Raw genomic sequence first — 22,103 nt, 5'->3', positions numbered from 1 at the left:
TCCTGAGGGACTAAGTAACAACTTTCCCAAATGATGATACATCAACATGATAATAAAGTCAAGGCCCTGGCTCCCACCTGAAGGGGGGAAGTTTTGTAAGCCGTGGAACAGTGCTGCAGGTGTCTCTCTTTTGTTTTATTTTATTTTTATTTTGTATTTTTTACCAGAGCACTGCTCAAATCTGGCTTATGGTATGCGGAATTGAACCTGGGATCATGGCAGCTCAGGCATGACAGTCTCTTTGCATAATCATTATGCTATCTGTCCCTGTCCTCTTTTTTTTTTTACTTTAAAAACATTTAATAAAAAGTGTTTTTATTCATTATTAGATAGAGACAGAGAGGAATTGAGAGGGGTGGAGGAGACAGAGAGGGAGACAGAGAGACACCTGTAGCCCTGTTCCACTGCTTGTGAAGCTTTCCCCCTGAAGATGGGGACCTGTGGCTTGAACCTGCAACCTTGTGCACTATAATGTGTGCCACTGTCTGGCACCTCAGGTGTCTCTCTTTATCTCCCCTTTCCCTCTTGATTTCACTGTGTCTATCCAATAAAAATAAAAACACAAATAAATAAATAGTCACTCCTTTATAAAAGTTAATCGAAAGGGTGATCATCTTACCTGATGGTGAATTCTAGCAGCTCCTGAGTTCCCTGAGGGTCCAGGTGCTGCAGGCTGTATACCCTTTCAAGGCTCTGTTGCAGGAACTGATGGGAAGGGTCTTCATGAGGCATGATATTGGGAGAAACAGCTGGTGACACCAGTTTTCTACCTGGTAACTAAGCAAAAAGTGGGGTGACTATGCCATCATATTCTGTTCTCAATTTGCATAATGCAAAGAACTAGAAAGGATGTGAGTCCAAGGAAAATCAGAAAGGCTAGGTAATAGTAAAAATAACCTTTCTCTTCTTTACCAATGTCAGTGAGTGGAGGGGGAAGAAGAGAGGAAGGGAAGGAGAGAGAATGAATGTGGCTGAGAATGAATATAGTCTAACCAATATAACCACAAGGTATAGGAAAAATAGAAAATGATACTGAAATAGAACACTAAGAAGACTAAGTTTCTTAGGAAGGAGCTAAGTTTCCTTGGCAGGAAGAACAAGAGTGGGGAAAATACAACACACTCTCCCTTGGCAGAATAAGAGTGGAAGTCTAGGGAGATCTGGGTTCTGTTCCTCTGCTTTTTACCCAAGATATTTCATGGTGATCACTAGGGGAAGAGGTCTAATTTGATGAGGAAATACTTTGTCCTTGAATTTTAGCAAATAATACTTTTCCCCTTAATTAAAAGGTTAGTGTGCAGGAATTAGTTTCTGTGACACTAGGTAAAACAGGACTTTTTTGTGTCTTCCTCCCCCTCCTGTATCTCCTTCCCCTTCCTCTGTTCCCCTGCCCCTTCTTTTTAATCAGAGCATGGTTCAGCTCTGGCTTATGGTGATGTTAGGAACTATACCTAGGACATGGAGTTTAAGGCATGAATGTCTTTTTGCACAACCACTATGCTATGTCCCAGGTCCAGGATTAAGTTATCTAACCATATCCATATATTATTCTAAATAAAGTCATTTAGAGCTACCTAAGTGTAACTGAGCTAATACAAAATGAGGTGATTTAGTGGATAAAGTGTTGTATTCTCAAACATAAGGTCTGGAGATCAATCCCTGGCACTGCATGTACCAAAGTGATAATGTGGTTCTCTCACTCTTTCATTAATAATTACATTTTTCTTTAAGTATCTGCCCAAAATTAGCATTTATTCTGTAATTATCATAATGATTCATTTTCTCCTACTGTGACAAGGACTGAAGTCAGGCCCTCAACTCTGTAAGGCACGTGCTCTATGGCTGAGCCAACCCCCTCAGATTCATTTTGGTTCACTCAAAAATAATATATTTTATTATTAAAAAACAGACATGTTAAGAATGGCAACTTTAGGGGGCTGGGCGGCAGTGTAGCAGGTTAAGCGCACATGGCTCAAAGCGCAAGGACCTGCATAAAGATCCAGGTTCAAGTCCCCAGCTCCCTACCTGCAAGGGAGTCGCTTCATAGGCGGTGAAGCAGGTCTGCAGGTCTGTCTATCTTTCTCTCCCCCTCTCTTGTCTTCCCCTCCTCTCTCCATTTCTCTCTGTTCTATCCAACAACAATAATAACAACAACAACGAAGATAAACAACAAGGGCAACAAAGATAAAGAACAAGGGCAACAAAAGGGAAAAAATAGACTCCAGGAGCAGTGGATTCGTAGTGAGCCTCAGCAATAACCCTGGTGGCAAAAAAAAAAAAAAAGAATGACAATTTTATGAAATTGTTAAAATATGTTCTTGATCTAAGACATATTGTTGCAGATTCTTTTTAACAAACATAATCAATAATCTAAGGACAATAAAAAATAATCTTCTTAAAAAGTAAGGGATCCTGAAGTATAAGTAATAATACAAAACAATGGGAAATAGCAGGAGAGGGAAAAAGTATGAGCTTTCAGAGAATGCAGTCTTCTTTTTGTTACTTATCAATCAACCACAAAGACCAAAAAAAAAAGCACAGACAGACAAAAGATGTTTTCAACTTACCCTCAAGGCAGGAACAAGATGAGAAAGGCTGTCTCTGAGGTAGGCATAGTGCCTGAAGGTATGATCTGAGAACAATGCTGGCATTGTTGGACAGGTTTTAGCAGCATTGAAAATCAGGACCAAAACTGCTATGTCTGATAGATGAGCAGGTTAAGCAAAATTAGAGGCATGAAAGGTTCAGCTCAGTCAGAACTTGCTGCTCCTGCTTCCTGTCTGTGAAATCTCCAATGTATGGCTATATTTGTCTATAATTGAAGGAAAATTCAAATGAAAGATATCTTACTCTACTGTAAAAGATTACCCTTTACCAGCATAAGGATCCTGGTTCAAGCCCCCGGCTCCCAACCTGCAGGGGAGTCAGTTCACAATCGGTGAAGCAGGTCTGCAGGTGTCTTATCTTTCTCTCCCCCTCTCTGTCTTCTCCTCTTCTCTCCATTTTTCTCTGTCCTATCCAACAATGACGACATCAACAACAACAATAATAATAACTACAACAATAAAACAACAAGGGAATCAAATGGGAATAAATAAATATTAAAAAAAAAAAAAAGATTACCTGGGAGTAAAAAAGATTACCTGGGAGTATCGGGCGATAGTGCAGCGGGTTAAGCACACATGGCGTAAAGTGCAGGGACTGGCATAAGGATCCCGGTTCAAGCCCCCGGCTCCCCACCTGCAGGGGAGTCACTTCACTGGCGGTGAAGCAGGTCTGCAGGTGTTTATCTTTCTCTCCACCTCTTTGTCTTCCCCTCCTCTCTCCATTTCTCTCTGTCCTATCCAACAATGACACCATCAGTAACAACAATAACTACAACAAAAAAACAAGGGCAACAAAAGGGAATAAATAAATAAATAAATATTTTTTAAAAGATTACCCTTTTACCCCTCCAATTTAAAAAAAAAAAAATCAATCAACAAAAATTGGGTTGGGAGGTCAACAGTGCTGTGCATGCACAAGGCCCTAGCTTTTCATTCTGAGATCCATTTATGAATTTTTATTTTCTTTATTTATTTATTGGATAGAAATGGCCAGAAATTGAGAGGAAGAGATAGAGAGGGAGAGAGACAGAGAGACACACCTGCAGCTTGGCTTCAACATTTGTGAAGTTTTCCCCGTGCAGGTGGGCAAAGGGACTTGAACCTGGGTCCTTGCGCATTGTAACATGCGCCCAACCAGGTGCGCCACCACCCAGCCGCCCATTTATTTTTGTTGTCACTGGGGCTTCCTTCACCTTTCTGGTATGGCAGAGTGAGAGGGTGTTGCAGAAATTATCTCCAAACATGAGACCTGAGCTGGGTGTGGTGAAAAGAGAGGAGTTTCCTTCACTGGTGAGGTGAGAGAACTGGATCGCTCCAGGAATTTCTCTGCCCTAAACAAAAGAATTGCACAGCTTATATGGCAATTTTCATTCCCATTACATTTCAGTTACAAACAGGACAAAATGAATTAGATTTCACAGGGATGTAGTCAGGGTAAATGTTTTACATCAACACAATGAATGCAACTCAGCTCTGGGGCTGAATGAGATAATAGGAGCTAATAGTGGGGATGGAGCATATCTATTCCAACCAGGCCTGAATTCCTCCCAGGCTCCACTCAGGAGTCATCCCTAATAGCTCTTATCTTACACAGATACCTCAGGCTTAGGAATGAATGTGGGGTGGGGTAAGGGGGAATTACAACAGTAGCTACCTCTAATAGCCATAAGGTTCATCAGACAGGAGGGAAATATGAACAAAGGTTACGACAAAGGAATGCATCTATTTTTCTGCTTCAATAAAAAGACAGCACAGCACTGAAGATTCTCCCAAGGCAATGAGGGCATAATGGTTATTTAAAAAGACTGATTCCAGAAGCATAAAAGGTTCTAGGTTCAATCCCCATCATATTCTCAAGACAGAGCTGAGTAGTATTCTGTTAAAAACAAAACAAACAAAAAATAAAGAAAAAAAAACAACTTGATTATGAAAAGTGTTAGCTGAAATATTCACTGCTGTGAAACAAATTCAAAACTTTTTTTTTTTTTGCATCCAGAGTTATTGGTGGGGCTCAGTGTCTGAACCTGCTCCTGGCAGCCATTTTTTCCATTTTACAGGATAGAACAGAGAGAAATTGAAAGAGGAGATGAAGATAGAGAGGTAAAGAAAGATAGACACCTGCAGACCTGCTTTACCAATTATGAAGCATCCCCTGCATGTGGGGAGCAGGAGCTCAAGACAGAATCCTTTCGAGGGTCTTTATGCTTCATCCTATATGCACTTAACTGGGTGTACCACCACCCAGCTCCCCAAATTCAAAACTTAGTAAAGAGAAATTCATTGAGCCAGTCAAATAGTTTACTTGGGTAGTGTACTACTGTACCTTGTGTATGAATGACCCAGGTTCGAGTCTGGTAGCTATCACACTGAAGAAGGTTCAGTGCAGTAGTCTCTTTCACTTTCCCTTCCCTCTCTCTCTTTTATTTTTGCCTCCAGGGTTATCGCTAGGGCTCGGGTACCTGCACTAAGAATTCACTGCTCCCAGAGGCTATTTTTCCCTTTTGTTGCCCTCACTGTTTACTGCTCTTATTATTATTGTTGTTGCTATTGCTGTCGTTGTTTGATAAGACAGAGAGAAATCGAGAGAGGAGGAGAAAACAGAGATGGGGAGAGAAAGATAGACACCTGCAGACCTGCTTCACCACTTGTGAAGCGACATCCCTGCAGGTGGGGAGCCGGGGGCTCGAACCCAGTCCTTGCGCTTCATGCCATGTGCACTTAACCCACTGTGTTATCACCATGTCCCCTTCTCTTTCTCTTTTTAAACTTCTTTTAAAACAACTTTATGACTATTTTTAAAATTCTTTCTATTATTTGACAGGATAAAGAAATTGGGGGAGATGGGGAGGGAAGGAGGGAGAAAGACTTGTAGCACTGCTTCAAGGCTTGTGAAGCTCCCCCCTGCTGATAGGGATGGAAGGGGAGTTGTGGGGAACTTGAACCTGGGTCTTTGCACATGATAACATGTTCACTCAATCTGTGCACCACCCTGTGCTCCTCCTATGCCTCTATTGAGAGAGAGAAAGAGAGAATATTACTAAATAGACTAAGATTACTAAAGAGTCAAAATGAGGACTACTGCAGAGAATTGTAATCTGTTGGAAAGACAGTTTTGATCAACTTCACACTCCAAGTTCCAGATGATACACCTTTGCAATAGAGAGGTTGTCCTAGACAAACCTATGCTCACTGCAACACTATTTATAATACAAGACAGGCTTTAAAACCAGATGTCTGGGTCTGAACCTCAGGTTTATTGCTTGGAGTTATTTGATATCTCTGAGTCTCAGTTTTCTCATCTGTAAATTGGAAATAATGTACTATTCTAGGATTGCCTGATGATCAGTGGTAAAACCTATAAAAGCATTTAAATAACATGTGGAATATAGTGGCTACAACATAAATAATGGTAAAAAAAATACTACTGCTGGCCTGACAAAATAGCTCACTTTTATAGTGTACTGCTTTGCCATGCATACAACCCAGGTTCAAGCCTGGTCCCACTGGAGACAGCCTTGGTAGTGTGTGTCATTGGTCCTGCCTCTTCCCCCTGAAAAAGTCATTCTGGAGAGGTGAAGCACTAGAGATGATTAAAACAAACAAACAAACAAAACAACTATTAGGGCAAATGTGAATGACTGTGAAAACAAAATGTAAGCTGAACCTACAAGATATACTCTTAGCCAAACAAAAGACTTTAGACCAAGCTACACTGCAGAAAGAGATGCCAAAATCTACCAAGCCAACAGTGCCTGTCTTAAACAGAGAGGATACAAGCTGGATCATCCATATCTGGTTCAGCTGTGTCAAAATATGGATGTGTGCTCAGGAGCTCTGGCACCAGAGGTAGTACCAGTGTTGGATGTCGACTTCCCAGAAACTTCAAGCATCTGAAACAAAATGAAAATCCACGTCAGTAAAAATTAATGAATCCTTTAAAAAGTAAAGAATTGAAATTGGAAAATCTGGTTCAAATTAGTCAATTCTTTTTTTAGGTTTGTTTATTAATTAATGAAAGAGAAAGAGAAAAAAACAGAGCATCACTCTGGAACATGTGATGCTGGAAATTCATTTTCTTTTCCTTTTTTTTTTTTTTTTGCCTCCAGGGTTATCGCTAGGGCTCAGTGCCTGCACTATTGCTCCTGAAGGCCATTTTTTCTCATTTCTGTTGCCTTTTGTTGTTGTTATTGTTGTTATTGCTGTTGTTGTTATTGGATAGGACAGAGAGAAATCGAGAGAGGAGGGGAAGACAGAGAGGGGGAGAGAGAGATAGACACCTACAGGCGTGCTTCACCACTTGTGAGGTGACCCCCCTGCAGGTGGGGAGCCGGGGGGTTCAAATTGGGATCCTTATGCTAGTCCTTGCGCTTAGTGCCATGTGCACTTAACCTGCTGCACTACTGCCAGCCTCAATGCTGGAAGTTCTTAACTTGCGAAGAAATTCATAACTTCAGATAAATTATCCAGTTATTCTGCAACTTATTAATCGTCCTAGAAAAGCAGTTCTTATAAAGATTAAAAAAAACACCCTGGTATTATTATAACAACATAAAACATCCTGGCCTAGGTGGGAAAAGGGGGGTGGAGAATGTCAGGGATCCAGGATAGAATGGTGAAGTGGGATTTGTACTGGCAGTGGGAGTGGTATGCAGACACCTGTCACAAGGAGGTAAGAAACTGGATCCTTGTTTGTACCTCAGGAGAAAACTACACCCAAACTGTATCTCAACAATTGTCCTGTGAATTAATTATTATTTTCCCCAAATAAAATGATTTTCAAAAAGATCTTGTATGGCATTTACTAGTGGTCAGCCATTTCCTCTACCTTCTTCACTAAGAGAAGCCCAATTTTACCCAGGTAAAACCAGGTAGGGAGCAAAGTATTCAGAGAAGGTAAACTCAGAACAGGGCTGAACCGCCAGTGGTCTAAAATGGACAAATCCAGCCTATTTTTAAGTGATGGGTTTGCAAAGTCAAGTACCCTAGTTCTCGCACATAAAGCAAATCAGCTGCTAACGTCTTTAGAAATGCTTTCTCGGGAGTCAGGCGGTAGAGCAGCGGGTTAAGCACACGTGGCGTGAAGCGCAAGGACCAGAGTAAGGATTCTGGTTCAAGACCCTGGCTCCCCACCTGAAGGGGAGTCGCTTCACAGGCGGTGAAGCAGGTCTGCAGGTGTCTATCTTTTTCTTCCCCTCTCTGTCTTCCCCTCCTCTCTCCAATTCTCTCTGTCCTATCTAACAATGATAACATCAATAACAACAACAATAAAAAAACAAGGGCAACAAAAGGGAAAATAAATAATATAAAAAAATAAAAAATAAATGCTTTTCTTCTCAGGAGTTGGGTGGTAACGCATCGGGTTAAACACAGGTGGCACAAAGCACAAGGACAACAAAAGGGAATAAATATTTCTTGAAAAGAGATGTTTTTCTCACTAAGTGCATGCCATGAGTGTATGTCTCGCCTCTCTGTCATAAGATACTGTCTCATGAGGTAACCATTCTGAAACTCTGAGGACAAAGAGAATTGGAGAAAAGTTGACAAGAGTCATAAAGCTGCTGAATGACCAGCCTAGATGCCAATTTTCTAATTTCTCTTCTAAAAATACAAAATTGGACTTTATTGCTTAACTTTTTAAAAGTTTTTTTTATGTATAAAATAGAAGTTAAAAATCATTACTTAGATAGAGAATGGGAAAGCTATCGGGGGAGGGGGTGGGATATGGAGATTGGGCGGTGGGAATTGTGTGGAGTTGTACCCCTCCTACCCTATGGTTTTGTTAATTAATTAAAAAAAAAAAATCATTACTTCATACAGTTGCTATAAGGATTATGTAAGAAAAAATGAATCAGTGAACTGGGAGGTGGCACAGAAGATAAAGTGCTGGACTTTCAAGTATAAAGTCCTAAATTCAATCCCAGGTATCACATGTGTTCTTTTTCTCTTTTGTTTTATTCCTCCCTATCATTAATAAATAAGTTTGGATCGAACTGTCAATGCCCATGTTCAGTGGGAAAGCAATTACAGAAGCCAGACCTTCCACTTTCTGCACTCCATAATGACCCGGGGTCCATACTTTCAGAGGGATAAACAATAGGAAATCTATTAGGTGAGGGAATGGGATACGAAGTTCTGGTGGTGGGAACTGTGTGGAGTTGTACCCCTCTTATCCTATGGTTTTTGTCAGTGTTTCCTTTTTATAAATAAAAATTTTTTTAAAAAGTCTAAAAAAAAGAAACACAGTAAAAATGCTTAGAGTTTCAAAGAACTCAATTAGCTCTGAATTAACTTATTGATTGCCCCTAATCATTACAACTACACGAATGTTCTTTATAAGTTGTAAAGAACTACACAAGAACTGGCAATTATGCTTTATTATTACTTTTTATTTGTTGAGTTATGCTTAGAAGGTGTGCTGCAGGGGGCCAGACGGTGGCATAACCAGTTAAACGTACAAACCAGCAAGTGCAAGGACTTGAGTTCAAGCCCCTGCTCCCCATCTACAGTGGGAATGTTTCCTGAGCAGGTCTATAGGTATCTATCTTTCTTTTTTATTTATTTATTTATTTATTTATTTTTTAAACTTTTTAAAAAAAATTTTTAATATTTTTTTTATTTTATTTATTCCCTTTTGTTGCCCTTGTTGTTTTATTGTTGTAGTTATTATTATTGTTGGATAGGACAGAGAGAAATGGAGAGAGGAGGGGAAGACAGAGAGGAGGAGAGAAAGACAGATACCTGCAGACCTGCTTCACCGCCTGTGAAGTGACCACCTGTGAAGTGACTCCCCTGCAGGTGGGGAGCCGGGGCTCGAACCGGGATCCTTATGCCGGTCCTTGTGCTTTGCGCCACCTGCGCTTAACCTGCTGCGCTACAGCCCGCCTCCCGGTATCTATCTTTCTTCTTTCTTTCCCTCTCAAATTTTCTCTGTTCTGTCTTTAAAAAAAGGAAAAAAATGTCCATCAGGAGCGGTTGATTTGTAGTACAAATACCGAGTCCCAGCAATAACCCAGGTGTGTGTGTGGGGGGGTGGGGATGTGCTGCATTCAAAAGAAATATAAAGGATGGGAAGACAGAAACACAGAACAGGACTTGCAAACCAAAGGCAATAGATTTAATCCCCAGAAATTTTTATACCAGAGTTGGGCAATGCTCTGGTCTTTCTCTCATAAAAATAAATAGTTGCATGAAGACCAAGGACCAGTGTATGGTTCACAGTTTGGGCCTCCGGTGAAGCAGGTCTGCAGGTGACAATTTTCCCCCCCCTCTGTCTTCCCCATCTCTCTTGATTTTTCTCTGTCCTATCCAACAACAATAGCAATAATAAAAAATAATAATAACAAGGACAACAAAATGGAAAAAATGGCCTCTAGGAGCAGTGGCTTCGCAGTGCAGGCACCAAGCCCAGTGATAACCCTGGAGGCAAATAAAATAAAGTACAATAAAATAAAATAAATAAATAGTGGCTGGGGCCAGGGAGATAACATAATGAATGGTTCTACAAAAGACTTTTCATGCCTGAGGTACTGAGTGAGGTTCCAAGTTCAATCCCTGGTACAACCTTAAGCCACAGCTGAGAAGTGCTCTGCTAAAAAATAAGTAAAATTCAATTCAACTAGGCAAAGATGACAAATGCTTCAAAGTAAGTGAAATGTATTTTGCTTTCTACCTATCAAAGGCAAAAGGGAGCACTATGTCTGAGAGAGCTTAACAAAGAAGACAGGATTTCAGAAACTGAACTGGGTAAACTGTCAAAAGAGAAAAGAAATTAATAAACAAATTAATAAATACACAGGGTATAAAAGGCATCTTATTTAATGAATATGATTTTGTTAGGAAGTATATTTTTCCCCAGTCCTGCTTTTCCTAATATGTGGAAAAACTGAATTCACTAATTTTCTGACTGTTCCCCCTACCCTTTAACTCACTGTGCCTCAGTGGATATTGCAAAGGCTGGCTCTATTAAGATCTCAGGTGGGAAAATACAAATGATTGGGTCTCCTCAGAGAACATCGGATCTGGGTCTCTCTAAAGCTAGACTTCAATTCTGGCTTGTAGTATATTATTTGCTATTTCCTTGACTACCTCATCTTAATTCTTTCACTTTTGTTAACTAATATTTAAGTATTTTAGCTGCATCTTTTAACTTTTATTTATTTTTCCTTTTGTTGCCCTTGTTTTTTTATTGTTGTTGTAGTTATTACTGTTGTTATTGATGTTGTTGAATAGGACAGAGAGAAATGGAGAGGAGGGGAAGACAAAGAAGGGGAGAGAAAGTTAAGACACCTGCAGACCAGCTTCACCGCCTGTGAAGCAACTCCCCTGCAGGTGGGGAGCCAGGGCTTGAACCAGGATCCTTACGCTGGTCCCTGTGCTTTGTGCCACGTACACTTAACCCGCTGCGCTGTCACCTGACTCCCTTTAGTTGAATTTTTTAAGTTTCTGAACACCTAACATAGCAATTGTCAGCAAGCATTTGGTGTACTAAAGACACAATAACAGAACACACTACTTTCTTTAAAACTTTCATTTATGTAAATACACTTAGTAACATAATACAAGCATGCCACTGTGACTTTTCCTTCATTCACCTCTCACAATCCTTAGAATACTTGTAAATAAATATTGAGTTTTTTAAAACTTTTTAAAAATTTATTTATTTATTTTCCCTTTTGTTGCCCTTGTTTTTATTGTTGTTGTAGTTATTGTTGTTATTGATGTTGTCATTGTTAGACAGGACAGAGAGAAATAGAGAGAGGAGGGGAGACAGAGGGGGAGAGAAAGATAGATTACCTATAGACCTGCTTTACTGCCTGTGAAGCAACTCCCCTGCAGGTGGGGAGCCAGGAGCTCAAACCAGTATCCTTATGCAGGTCCTTGTGCTTCACACCACGTGTACTTAACACACTGTGCTACCGCCCCATAAATATTGAGTTTTAAAATCAAATAATGAATAGAAATAGTAAATACAAGAAAATGTGTAACAATAAAAGGTAGTGGAGTTTTCTGTTTCATTTCTCAATAAAGATAGTGACATAAATATTCTAGTTGAACCAAATAACCAGAATTCTTTTTTTTTTCCCCTCCAGGGTTATTGCTGGCCTGGTGCCTGCACCATGAATCCACCACTCCTGGAGGCCATTTTTCCCCCTTTTTGTTGCCCTAGTTGTTGCAGCCTCGTTGCAGTTATTATTGCCATTGTTGACGTTGCTTTTGTTGTTGGATAGGACAGAGAGAAATGGAGAGAGGAGGGGAAGACAGAGAGAGGGGAGAGAAAGATAGACACCTGCAGACCTGCTTTACCGCCTGTGAAGCGACTTCCCTGCAGGTGGGGAACCGGGGACTCGAACCGGGATCCTTACGCCGGTCCCTGCGCTTTGCACCACGTGCGCTTAACCCACTGTGCCACCGCCCGACTCCCTCTTTTTTTTTTTTTTTAAAGCACCATTTGAAGACAACTTCTCATATTTATTTAACGTGGATATACCATGGTCAAATTTTGTACAAAGAGGAAAAGTTAGTTACTACTAGACTTAACCTTGCAGACAGGACAATGAGCAAAATGACCTCAGAGTTGCTTTAGTCTTTTTCAAAGATAGGATGCGAACCAGCACTAGGTTTCCTCAATTCAAAATTCTGCTTTATTCATAAGGCCTGGGATTTATCCCCAGTATGACATATAAACAAAAATCAAGTAAACAAAATCCAATTTTATTTAAAGACCACCCCCCCATCAAAAATTAGACTGTTGCTTTAATTCTGGAAATTATCAAAAGTAGCCACTTAAAAGTTTTTGGTTTTTTTTCCCCTACAGATTTATTGCTATGGCTCAGTGCCTGCATCACAAATCCACTGTTCCTGGAGGCCACTTTTTTTTCCTTTTGTTGCCTTTGTTTAATGTTGTGGTTATTGTTGTTGGATAGGACAGAGAGAAATGAAGAGAGGAGGGGGAGAGAAACACACCTGCTGACCTCCTTCAACGCCTGTGAAGCAATTCCCCTACAGGTGGGGAGCCAGGGGCTCAAACTAGGATCCTCACGCTAGTCCTTGCACTTTGCGCCATGTGCACTTAACCCATTTTTTTTAAAGGCCAGGCTTTCCACCTTTCATAACCAGAATTCTTATTTTGAGGTCAAAAGTGTTTACTGGAACATTTCATATCAATTCCTTTCACTGAGCAGAATTAATCATTCTTTTTGTGTTGTCATATAATTACTATATGAATATGTGCCTATTCCCAAACCCACACACCCTCAAATGAGTGAATACTCCTGTAAGACAATCAATAAATGAATGTTGTACAAAAATTAAATGAACTGAACAAGCATGAACAAGTGGGTAAAACAAAAAGCCGGATATCAAAAATGTTACAGAGCAAGTCTACAGCTATTTTCAATTTTTATTATCCTTTTAAAAAAAATTTTTAAGGGGGTCGGGCGGTGGCGCAGTGAGTTAAGCGCATGTGGCGCAAAGCGCAGGGACCGGCGTAAGGATCCCAGTTCGAGCCCCCGGCTCCCCACCTGCAGGGGAGTCGTTTTACAAGCGGTGAAGTAGGTCTGCCTGCAGGTGTCTATCTTTCTCTCCCCTTCTCTGTCTTCCCCTCCTCTCTCCATTTCTCTCTGTCCTATCCAACAACGAATTACGTCAACAAGGGCAATAATAATAACCACAACAAAGCTACAAGGGCAACAAAAGGGGGGGGGGGGAAGGCCTCCAGGAGCGGTGGATTCATGGTGCAGGCACCGAGCCCAGCAATAACCCTGGAGGAGGAAAAGAAAAAAAAAAATTTTTTTTTTAAAAAATATTTATTTACTGGATAGAAACAGCCAGAAACTGAGAAGGAAATGGATAATAGGGAGAGAGACAGAGAGACACCTACAGCACTGCTTCACCACTTGCAAACCTAACACTTGCGGGTAGGGGACCAGGGACACAAGCCATGTGTGCTCAACCAGCTGTGCCACCACCTGGGCCACTTTAATATCTTTTTTTTTTTTTTAATTACATTTTGCTAGGAGTGTACATAAACACCATTCCCACCACCAAAGGACTGTGACCCATCCCTCCCACCCACTCCCACCCCCCACTGGCCCAGGAAGCTGCATGTCTACCCCTCACCACTGGGTTTTTACTTTGGTGCCCTACTTACAATTTGATCAGGTCCTGCTTTTAGTTTCCCTTACAGATCTTCTTAGTCAGCTTCTGTTGATGAGTGGGATCATCCCATACTCATCTTTATCTTTCTGACTTAGTTCACTTAATATAATTCCTTCTAGCTCTGTCCAAGATGGGTCAGAGAAGGTGGGTTCATTGTTTTTGATAGCTGCATAGTATTCCATTGTGTATATATACCACAGCTTTCTCAGCCACTCATCTGTTGTTGGGCACCTGGGTTGCTTCCAGGTTTTAGCTATTATGAATTGTGCTGCTATGCACATAGGAGTACACACCTCTTTTTGGTTGGATGTTAAGGAGTCCTTGGGGTATAACCCCAGGAGAGGATCATATGGAAGGTCCATGTCTAGCCTTCTGAGAGTTTTCCAGACTGCTCTCCACAGAGGCTGTACCAATTTACATTTCCACCAGCAATGTAAAAGGGTTCCTCTTTCCCCACATCCTCTCCAGCATTTGTTGCTGCTGTCCTTTTTGATGTATGCCATTCTTACAGGAGTGAGGTGGTATCTTAGTGTTGTCTTAATTTGCATTTCTCTGACAATCAGTGACCTAGAGCAGTTTTTCATATGTTTCTTAGCCTTTTGGATCTCCTCTGAGGTGAATGTTTTGTTCATTTCCTCTGCCCATTTTTGGATGGGGTCATTTGCTTTTTTTGGTGCTAAGTTTGCTGAGCTCTTTATATATTTTGGTGATTAGTTTCTTGTCTGATGTCTGGCATGTGAAGATCTTCTCCCATTCTGTGAGGGGTCTCTCTGTTTAATAGTTTCTTTGGATGTGCAGCTTTTCAATTTGATGTAGTCCCATTGGTTTGTTTCTGCTTTAGTCTTCCTTGCAATTGGGTTTGATTCATCAAAGATGTCCTGGAGGTGAAGGTGGGAAAGTGTTTTACCAATGTTTTCCTCTAAGTATTTGATTGTTTCTGGTCTGACATCTAAGTCTTTGATCCATTTGGAGTTGATTTTTGTTTCTGGTGAGATAAAGTGGTTCAATTTCATTCTTCTGCATGTTTCAACCCAGTTTTCCCAGCACCATTTATTGAAGAGAGCCTCCTTTTTCCATTTAATCCTTTGGGCCCCCTTATCAAAGATTAGATGCCCATAGGTGTTGGGATTTACTTCTGGGCTTTCGATTCTGTTCCACTGGTCTGTGTGCCTATTTTTGTTCCAGTACCATGCTGTTTTGATGATGATGGCTTTATAATGTAGTTTAAGGTCTGGGAGTGTGATGCCTCCATTTCTGTTTCTTTTCCTTAAGATGGTTTTGGCAATTCTAGGTTTTTTCAGGTTCCAGATAAATGATTGTAGTGTTTGTTCTATTCTCTTAAAGAAGCTTGGTGGAACTTTGATGGGTATTGCATTAAATTTGTATATGGCTCTGGGGAGAATATTCATTTTGATGATATTTATTCTTCCAATCCATGAGCATGGGATATCTTTCCATTTCTTGGTATCAGTTTCTATTTCCTTGAGTAGCGACTCATAGTTTTCAGTATACAAGTCTTTCACTTCTTTGGTCAACTTTATTCCTAGGTATTTGATTGATTTTGCTGAAACAGTTTAAATGGGAGTGATTTCTGGATGTCTTCTTCTTCAGATTTAGTGTTTGCATAAAGAAATGCCACTGATTTTTGTACATTGATTTTGTACCCTGATGCCTTGCTATATTGCCTAATAACTTCCAGTAATTTTCTACTGGATTCTTTAGGTCTTTCTATGTATACTATCATATCATCTGCAAATAGTGAGAGCTTGACTTGTTCCCTTCCAATCTGTATCCCTTTGATTTCTTTCTCTTGCCTGATTGCTATGGCAAGAACTTCCAATACTATGTTGAAGAGTAACGGTGACAGTGGACAGCCCTGTCTAGTCCCCGATCTGAGGGGGAATGCTTTCAGCTTCTGTCCATTGAGTATGATGTTGGCTGTATATAGACTGTATATAGGTTTGCTATATACAGACTCCACTATCTTGAGGAATTTCCCATCTATTCCCATTTTTTGTAGAGTTTTGAGCATGAATTGGGTGTTGGATTTTGTCAAAGGCTTTCTCTGCATCTATTGAGATAATCATGTGGTTTTTGGCTTTGCTTTTATTGATGTGGTGAATGACATTGATTGACTTACGGATGTTGAACCAGCCTTGCATTCCTGGGATGAATCCCACTTGGTCATGATGAACAATCTTTTTGATGTGTTGCTGTATCCGGTTGGCCAAGATCTTGTTTAATATTTTGGCATCTATGTTCATCAGAGATATTGGTCTGTAGTTTTCCTTTTTTGTTCCGTCCCTATCAGCTTTTGGTATCAGGGTGATGTTGGCTTCATAAAAGGTGGAAGGGAGTATTCCTGTTTCTTCAATCTTATGGAATCGCTTAAGAAGTATGGGTATTAACTGTTTCCTGAAAGTTTTGTAGAATTCGTTTGTGAAGCCATCTGGTCCAGGACTTTTGTTGTTGGGGAGATTCTTAATAACGGTTTCAATTTCTTTGTCTGTGATTGGTGCATTTAGATTTTGTAGTTCTTCTTGGTTCAGTTTTGGAAGTGCATAGGTTTCTAGGAATTGTTCCATTTCTTCCAGATTCTCTAGCTTGGTGGCATATAGTTCTTTATAGAAGTTTCGCAGGATTCTCTGGATTTCTGTGGTGTCAGTTGTGATATCTCCTGCATCGTTTACAATTCTATTAATTTGAGTCTTCTCTCTTTTTTGTTTGGTGAGTCTGGCTAGGGGTTTGTTAATTTTGTTTAATCTTTCAAAGAACCAACATTTGGCTTCATTGATCTTTTGTATGGTTCTTTTATTTTCGATGTTGTTTATTTCTGCTCAAACGTTAGTGATTTCTGTCCTTCTGGTTGCTTTAGGGTTCCTTTGTTCCTCTTCCTCTAAGTCCTTGAGGTATGCAGTAAGGTCGTTCATTTGAGCTTCTTCTTGGTGTTTAATATGTGATTGTATGGCTATAAGTTTCCCTCTCAGCACTGCTTTAGTTGTGTCCCAAATATTTTGATAGGTTGTGTCTTCATTTTCATTAGTTTCCAGGAACATTTGAATTTCCTGTTTGAGTGAGTCTCTGACCCAGTGGTTCTTAAGGAGCATGTTGTTTAGTTTCCAAATTCTGTGTCTTTTAATAATTTTCCGTTTGTTGTTAAATGTTAGTTTTACTCCACTGTGGTCTGAGAAGATAGTTGGGATGATTTCAATGCTCTTGAATTTATTGATGCTGTCTTTGTGGCCTAACATGTGGTCTATCCTTGAGTATGTGTTATGTGGATTTGAAAAGAAGGTGCATTCCAGTTTTTTGGGGTGGAGGAGTCTGAAATGTCCAAGAGGTCTAGTCTGTCAATCTCTTCATTCAATTCTCTTGTATCTTTATTGGTTCTCTGCTTTGTTGATCTGTCTAAGTGTGAGAGTGGGGTACTGAAGTCTCCCACTATTATTGTATTACTATTGATGTATTTTTTAAATTCTTTCAGTAGATGCTTAATGTATTTAGATGGTCCCTCGTTGGGTGCATAGATGTTAATAATTGTTAAGTCTTCTTGGCTGATTGATCCTCTAATCATTATGTAATGTCCTTGCCTATCTTTTATTACTTTATTTAATTTAAAATCTATCGTGTCTGAGATGAGAATGGCTGTTCCTGCCCTTTTTTGTGGTCCGTTAGCCCGTATGATAGTTTTCCATCCTTTCACTTTAAGTCTGTGTTTATCTTGTTGTGACAGATGGGATTCTTGCAAGCAGCATATGGTTGGGTTATGTTTTCTGATCCATCCCCCCACCCTGTGCCTTTTGATGGGTGAGTTTAAGCCATTGACATTTATTGATATTATGGATTTAATGTATTGTAGTGCCATTGTTCTAAAAAAAAATTTGTTTGCTCTGATATATTGCAAGTATTATAGTGATGTTCTTGTTTATAAGAGGTCTTTTAGTACCTCTTTCAGGGCCAGCTTGGTGATGGTTGCCTCCTTTAACTGTTGTTTATCTAAGAAGGTTTTGATCCCTCCATCTAGTTTGAATGAAAGTCTAGCAGGATATATTATCCTTGGTTGAAACCCTTTTTCATTCAGGGCTCGACAGATATCTTGCCACTCCCTTCTGGCTTTTAGTTTGAGTGGAGAAGTCTGCAGATAATCTTATGGGTTTCCCTTGTATGTGACTTTCTGTTTCTCTCTTGCAGCCTTTAGGATCCTTTCTTTATCCTTACTTCTTCTCATTGTGACTATGATGTGTCTTGGTGAATTCAGGTCTGGGTTGATTCTGTTTGGTACTCTCTGGGCCTCTTGAACCTTGATATCCTTTCTGTTATTCAGGTCTGGGAAGTTTTCTTGTATTATTTCCTCTAGAATGTTTGCTTCCCCTTCCTCTCTTTCTTCCTCTGGCAGGCCAATTATACGAATGTTACTTCTTTTGAGATCATCCCATATGTCTCTGTTGTTGTTTTCAGTGTCTCTCAATCTCTTTTTAAGCTCTTTCACCTCTTTCTTTGTTTTCTCTAACTCATCCTCTGTCTGAATAATTCTGTTTTCTGCTTCCGTTAGTCTGCTTTCCCTTGCCTCAGCTTCTTTCTTCATTACAGCTATTTCAGCATTCAGTTCTCTAATTGCCTCAAGATAATCAGTATTTTCCTTGGGGGTCTCAACTGTTGTTTCCCTAATACTGCCATTCCTTTCCTCCAATGTTGTTTTCATTTCTGTGATTAATAAGTTTATTATTGCTTGCATACTTTTCTTATCTATGGTTACTTCTGGCTGATTTGTAGTTTCTTCTGGGCTCTTGTCTTCATTCATTGGAGTAGCAGTTTTATTTGTTTTTGATCTACCCATTTTTTTTTTATTTATGTGTTTCTTTTTTTTTTTATGTTCTGTTGTTCCTCAGTTGTTGTGTCTTGAGTACAAGTAACACTGTACTAAATACCTTTATGACAATTGCACTCACCAACCTCCGGAATTACAGTAGCAACTGAAGTAAGTATTGAAGTAGTTTAATCGTTACCAGATAGCCAATTTCTCCAGTCCGTGAAAAAATAGTGACCAAATCCCAGTGAAGAAAGAGAAAAGAAAGAGAGGATAGCAAGAATAGACAGTTATGCAAATCTACTATCCACTGTATATTCTAGGGGTAACAAGAGGGGAAAGGGAACTAGAGCAGAGATACACACATAGAGAGTCCACTCTGAGTCAGATTTCTTCCCCAAAGTAATTCACAAATTCAGAAAGGCAAAGAAGGAGGAAGAAGTGTATGACAAGATTAAAAAAAAAAAAAAAGAGAGAGAGAGACAAGAGAGAGAAAAGGGAGAAGATAAGAAAAAGAGTTGTAATTAAAGAGTAGTGCAAGGAACTTCCCAAATGTGTATCAGTGAATTCAAAAAAGCACCCTGTTCGGTGTTGTGGGGTATCCTGCTAGGAGCTGGTCCCCAGGGACTGCTTATGGGGGGGGGGGGGGGAGGTATGCTTGAAAATTAAAAGAAAAAAGAATTTTTCCCCTACTCTAATTCTTTTTTTTAAATTTTATTTATTTATTCCCTTTTGTTGCCCTTGTTTTTTTTTCATTGTTGTAGTTATTATTGTTGTTGTTGTTGTTGGATAGGACAGAGAGAAATGGAGAGAGGGAGGGGAAGACAGAGAGGAGGAGAGAAAGATAGACACCTGCAGACCTGCTTCACCGCCTGTGAAGCGACTCCCCTGCAGGTGGGGAGCCAGGGCTCGAACTGGGATCCTTATGCTGGTCTTTGTGCTTTGCGCCACCTGCGCTTAGCCCGCTGTACTACAGCCCGACTCCCTGTACTACAGCCCGACTCCCCCCCTACTCTAATTCTTAACCCAAATTAAGTTATAGTCACCTTCTTGTCACCGCTATGACCCCTTATTGGCTGGCCTGCTAAAGGCAGAAAATCCTACTGTTCCAGGAGATGTGTTCGGAGCTCAGTGGCTAGCAGCTTCTCAGTCCGCCATCTTCCGGGAAACCCCCCCTTTAATATCTTTTTAAAATGCCTACTATGGCCTATAGTTTTCTATTTTTTTTTTTTCCTTTTTAATAGGAATAGAAAGAAATGCAGAAAGAAAGAAGATAGAGACAGAGAGTCATCTGCAACTACTTCATTGCGAAGCTTTGCCACTGCATGTAAAGACCAGACTGAACTTGGGTCCTTACACATGGTAATGTGTCTGCTTTACTGGGTGTACCACCACTTGGGACCCAGCTTTCTACTTTCAGTAAAAATTTTTCTGAAAATCAACTAACTCTACAGTTGGGGGGGGGGGTAGCATAATGCTTATTCAAAAAGACTTTCATGCCCTAGACACCAGAAGTCCCAGATTCAATCTCCAACATCACTATAAGACAGAGCTGAGCAGCACTATGGTAAAAATAAACTATACAGTTTCTAAACTAAAGGCAAACTGAGGTTCATTTACCCTCAGTTTATGATGATCCACTGAATAAATGTCAACACTGTACATTTACCATCTTTTTTTTTATTGTTGCTGTTAGTGTTGTAGATTTACCATCTTAATGTACTACATACATTATCATTATTGAGCAAATGAGCAGCAGGTACTTACTTCCATATGGAGTCCCTATCGGTAGGGTACTTGGATAAGTTTTTCAGCAGCTCCACCAGTGCAAGATGAATCCCTTCTTTGGTTGAAACATTAGTACAGCATAAGAGTTCGTGAAGAGCTTCTCTAATGTCTCTAGATGAATCCTAAAAGAAATGATAATGATATTAATAATACTAATACTAATTTTAGTAACTGTTGGTTAGTCTTTGTGGAGGACTGTAAAGGTTACAATGGGGATCTAGGGTAAAGATTCTCTCAATATCCTGGGACCAGAGAGACTGGTAGTTGAGAAGATATTACAGAGGAAATGGCACTTGAACTGGGATTTGTAAAAACTTCAGGTCCCTCAGCATAACACACAGGTCCTTCACGATCATTTCCCCATTCAATTCTCCAGTGCCATCTCCTGCCACATCTTCCCAGTAGCCACGTGAACCTTTCAACACTTCATTGCCCATGCTGTGCCACCGAACTCCTTCCAGCCTTAACCTGTGGCAATATGCTACCTATCTGACTAGAATGTCAGTCCTTACCTTACATTTTGACACTATCTTGTACTAATTGGTTTATACTGCTGTTCTCTCTATAAAATTGCAAGTAACTCAGAGGCATGAACTGACTTTAGTGAAAATAGTTCTTTTTTTTTTTTTTTCCAGAGCACTGTTCAGTTCTGGCTTATAGTGGTACAGGGGCTTGAACCTGAGACTTTGGAGACTCAGGCATGAGCATTTGTTTGCATAACCATTATGTTATCAACCCTCTGCCCAACAGTTTTTATTATCTTTATTTATTTATTAGATAGAGACACTCCGAAATGGAGAGGAAGGGGGAGCCAGAGAGGGAGAAAGACAGAGAGTTATGCATCTACAAACTATTGTATTTTACTGTTGACTGTAAACCTTTAATCCCTCAATTAAAAAAAAAGATTACTGTCAAATTCAGCTTCCCTGGCTGACTACGTTAGCTCACCATTTCACTGTCTAAGTGTAATACTACTTCAATGCCTCAAATACAGGACACTGCTTTCCTCCTACTTTATCTATCAGTTGCAGGTGAAGGTGAAGCAGGTCTGCAGGTGTCTATCTTTCTCTCTCCCTCTCTGTCTTTCCCTCCTCTCTCCATTTCTCTCTGTCCTATCCAACAACGACGACATCAATAACAACAACTACAACAATGAAAAACAACAAAGGCAACAAAAGGGAAAATAAATATTAAAAAATTAAATAAAACAAAATATAAACATAAATAACTAAAATAAATTTCTTACTATTTGGTCATTTAAAAAGATGACATTGTGCTACCAAGTTGCAGATGCTACCAGGACGTCAATCTGACTTCCCTGGGTAGACGACCTCACCAATGTGTCCTGGAACCCCACCTCTCCAGAGCCCTGACCTACTATGGAAAGAAAGAAATAGGCTGAGAGTATGTATTGACCTCCCAATGCCCATGTCCAACAAAGAAGCAATTACAGACACCAGACCACCCACCTTCTGCACCCCGTAATGATCCTGGGTCCATATTTCCAGAGGGATAAAGAATAGGAAAGCTTCCATTGGAGGGGATGGGATATGGAACTTTAGTGGTGGGAATTGTGCCCCTTTTAACCAATGGACTTGTCGATCAATTAAATCAATAATTGAAAGACCAAAAAAAAAAGATGACACTGTGTCATTCAGAATAAAATGGGTGGAACTGGAGATGATGTTAAGTGAAAATAAAGTAAAAGACTGCCCAGTGTTTTTACTAATTTGTGGACTATAGAT

The 22,103-nt window shown here is 40.1% G+C and overlaps 1 protein-coding gene and 1 long non-coding RNA gene across 3 annotated transcripts in view; both read right to left on the bottom strand.

Annotated features, from left to right (window-relative positions):
* INTS4 (integrator complex subunit 4) overlaps positions 1-22,103 on the bottom strand; it is a 98,312-nt gene that overhangs the window by 30,365 nt on the left and 45,844 nt on the right. Inside the window, exons 11-14 of the mRNA XM_060177334.1 lie at positions 20,338-20,480; positions 6,381-6,496; positions 2,568-2,701; positions 620-777 (exon numbers count right to left, since the gene is read on the bottom strand). Of these exons, the coding sequence (XP_060033317.1) occupies positions 620-777; positions 2,568-2,701; positions 6,381-6,496; positions 20,338-20,480 (551 nt within the window). The remainder of the gene's footprint in view (positions 1-619; positions 778-2,567; positions 2,702-6,380; positions 6,497-20,337; positions 20,481-22,103) is intronic.
* LOC132533871 (uncharacterized) lies at positions 2,708-6,359 on the bottom strand. 2 transcript variants are annotated; one of them, XR_009545620.1, is made up of 3 exons: positions 4,930-6,359; positions 3,800-3,937; positions 2,708-3,375 (listed from the first exon to the last, which is right to left on the bottom strand). It is a non-coding gene; the product is annotated as an uncharacterized LOC132533871 (long non-coding RNA). The 2 variants fall into 2 exon arrangements; XR_009545621.1 differs by having other exon boundaries at positions 2,708-3,055.

The sequence above is a fragment of the Erinaceus europaeus genome, chromosome 17, assembly GCF_950295315.1.
Source record: "Erinaceus europaeus chromosome 17, mEriEur2.1, whole genome shotgun sequence".
Lineage (NCBI taxonomy): Eukaryota > Metazoa > Chordata > Mammalia > Eulipotyphla > Erinaceidae > Erinaceus > Erinaceus europaeus.
The sequence above is the reverse complement of the archived record's forward strand: the minus strand, read 5'-3'. Positions and strand labels throughout refer to the sequence as shown.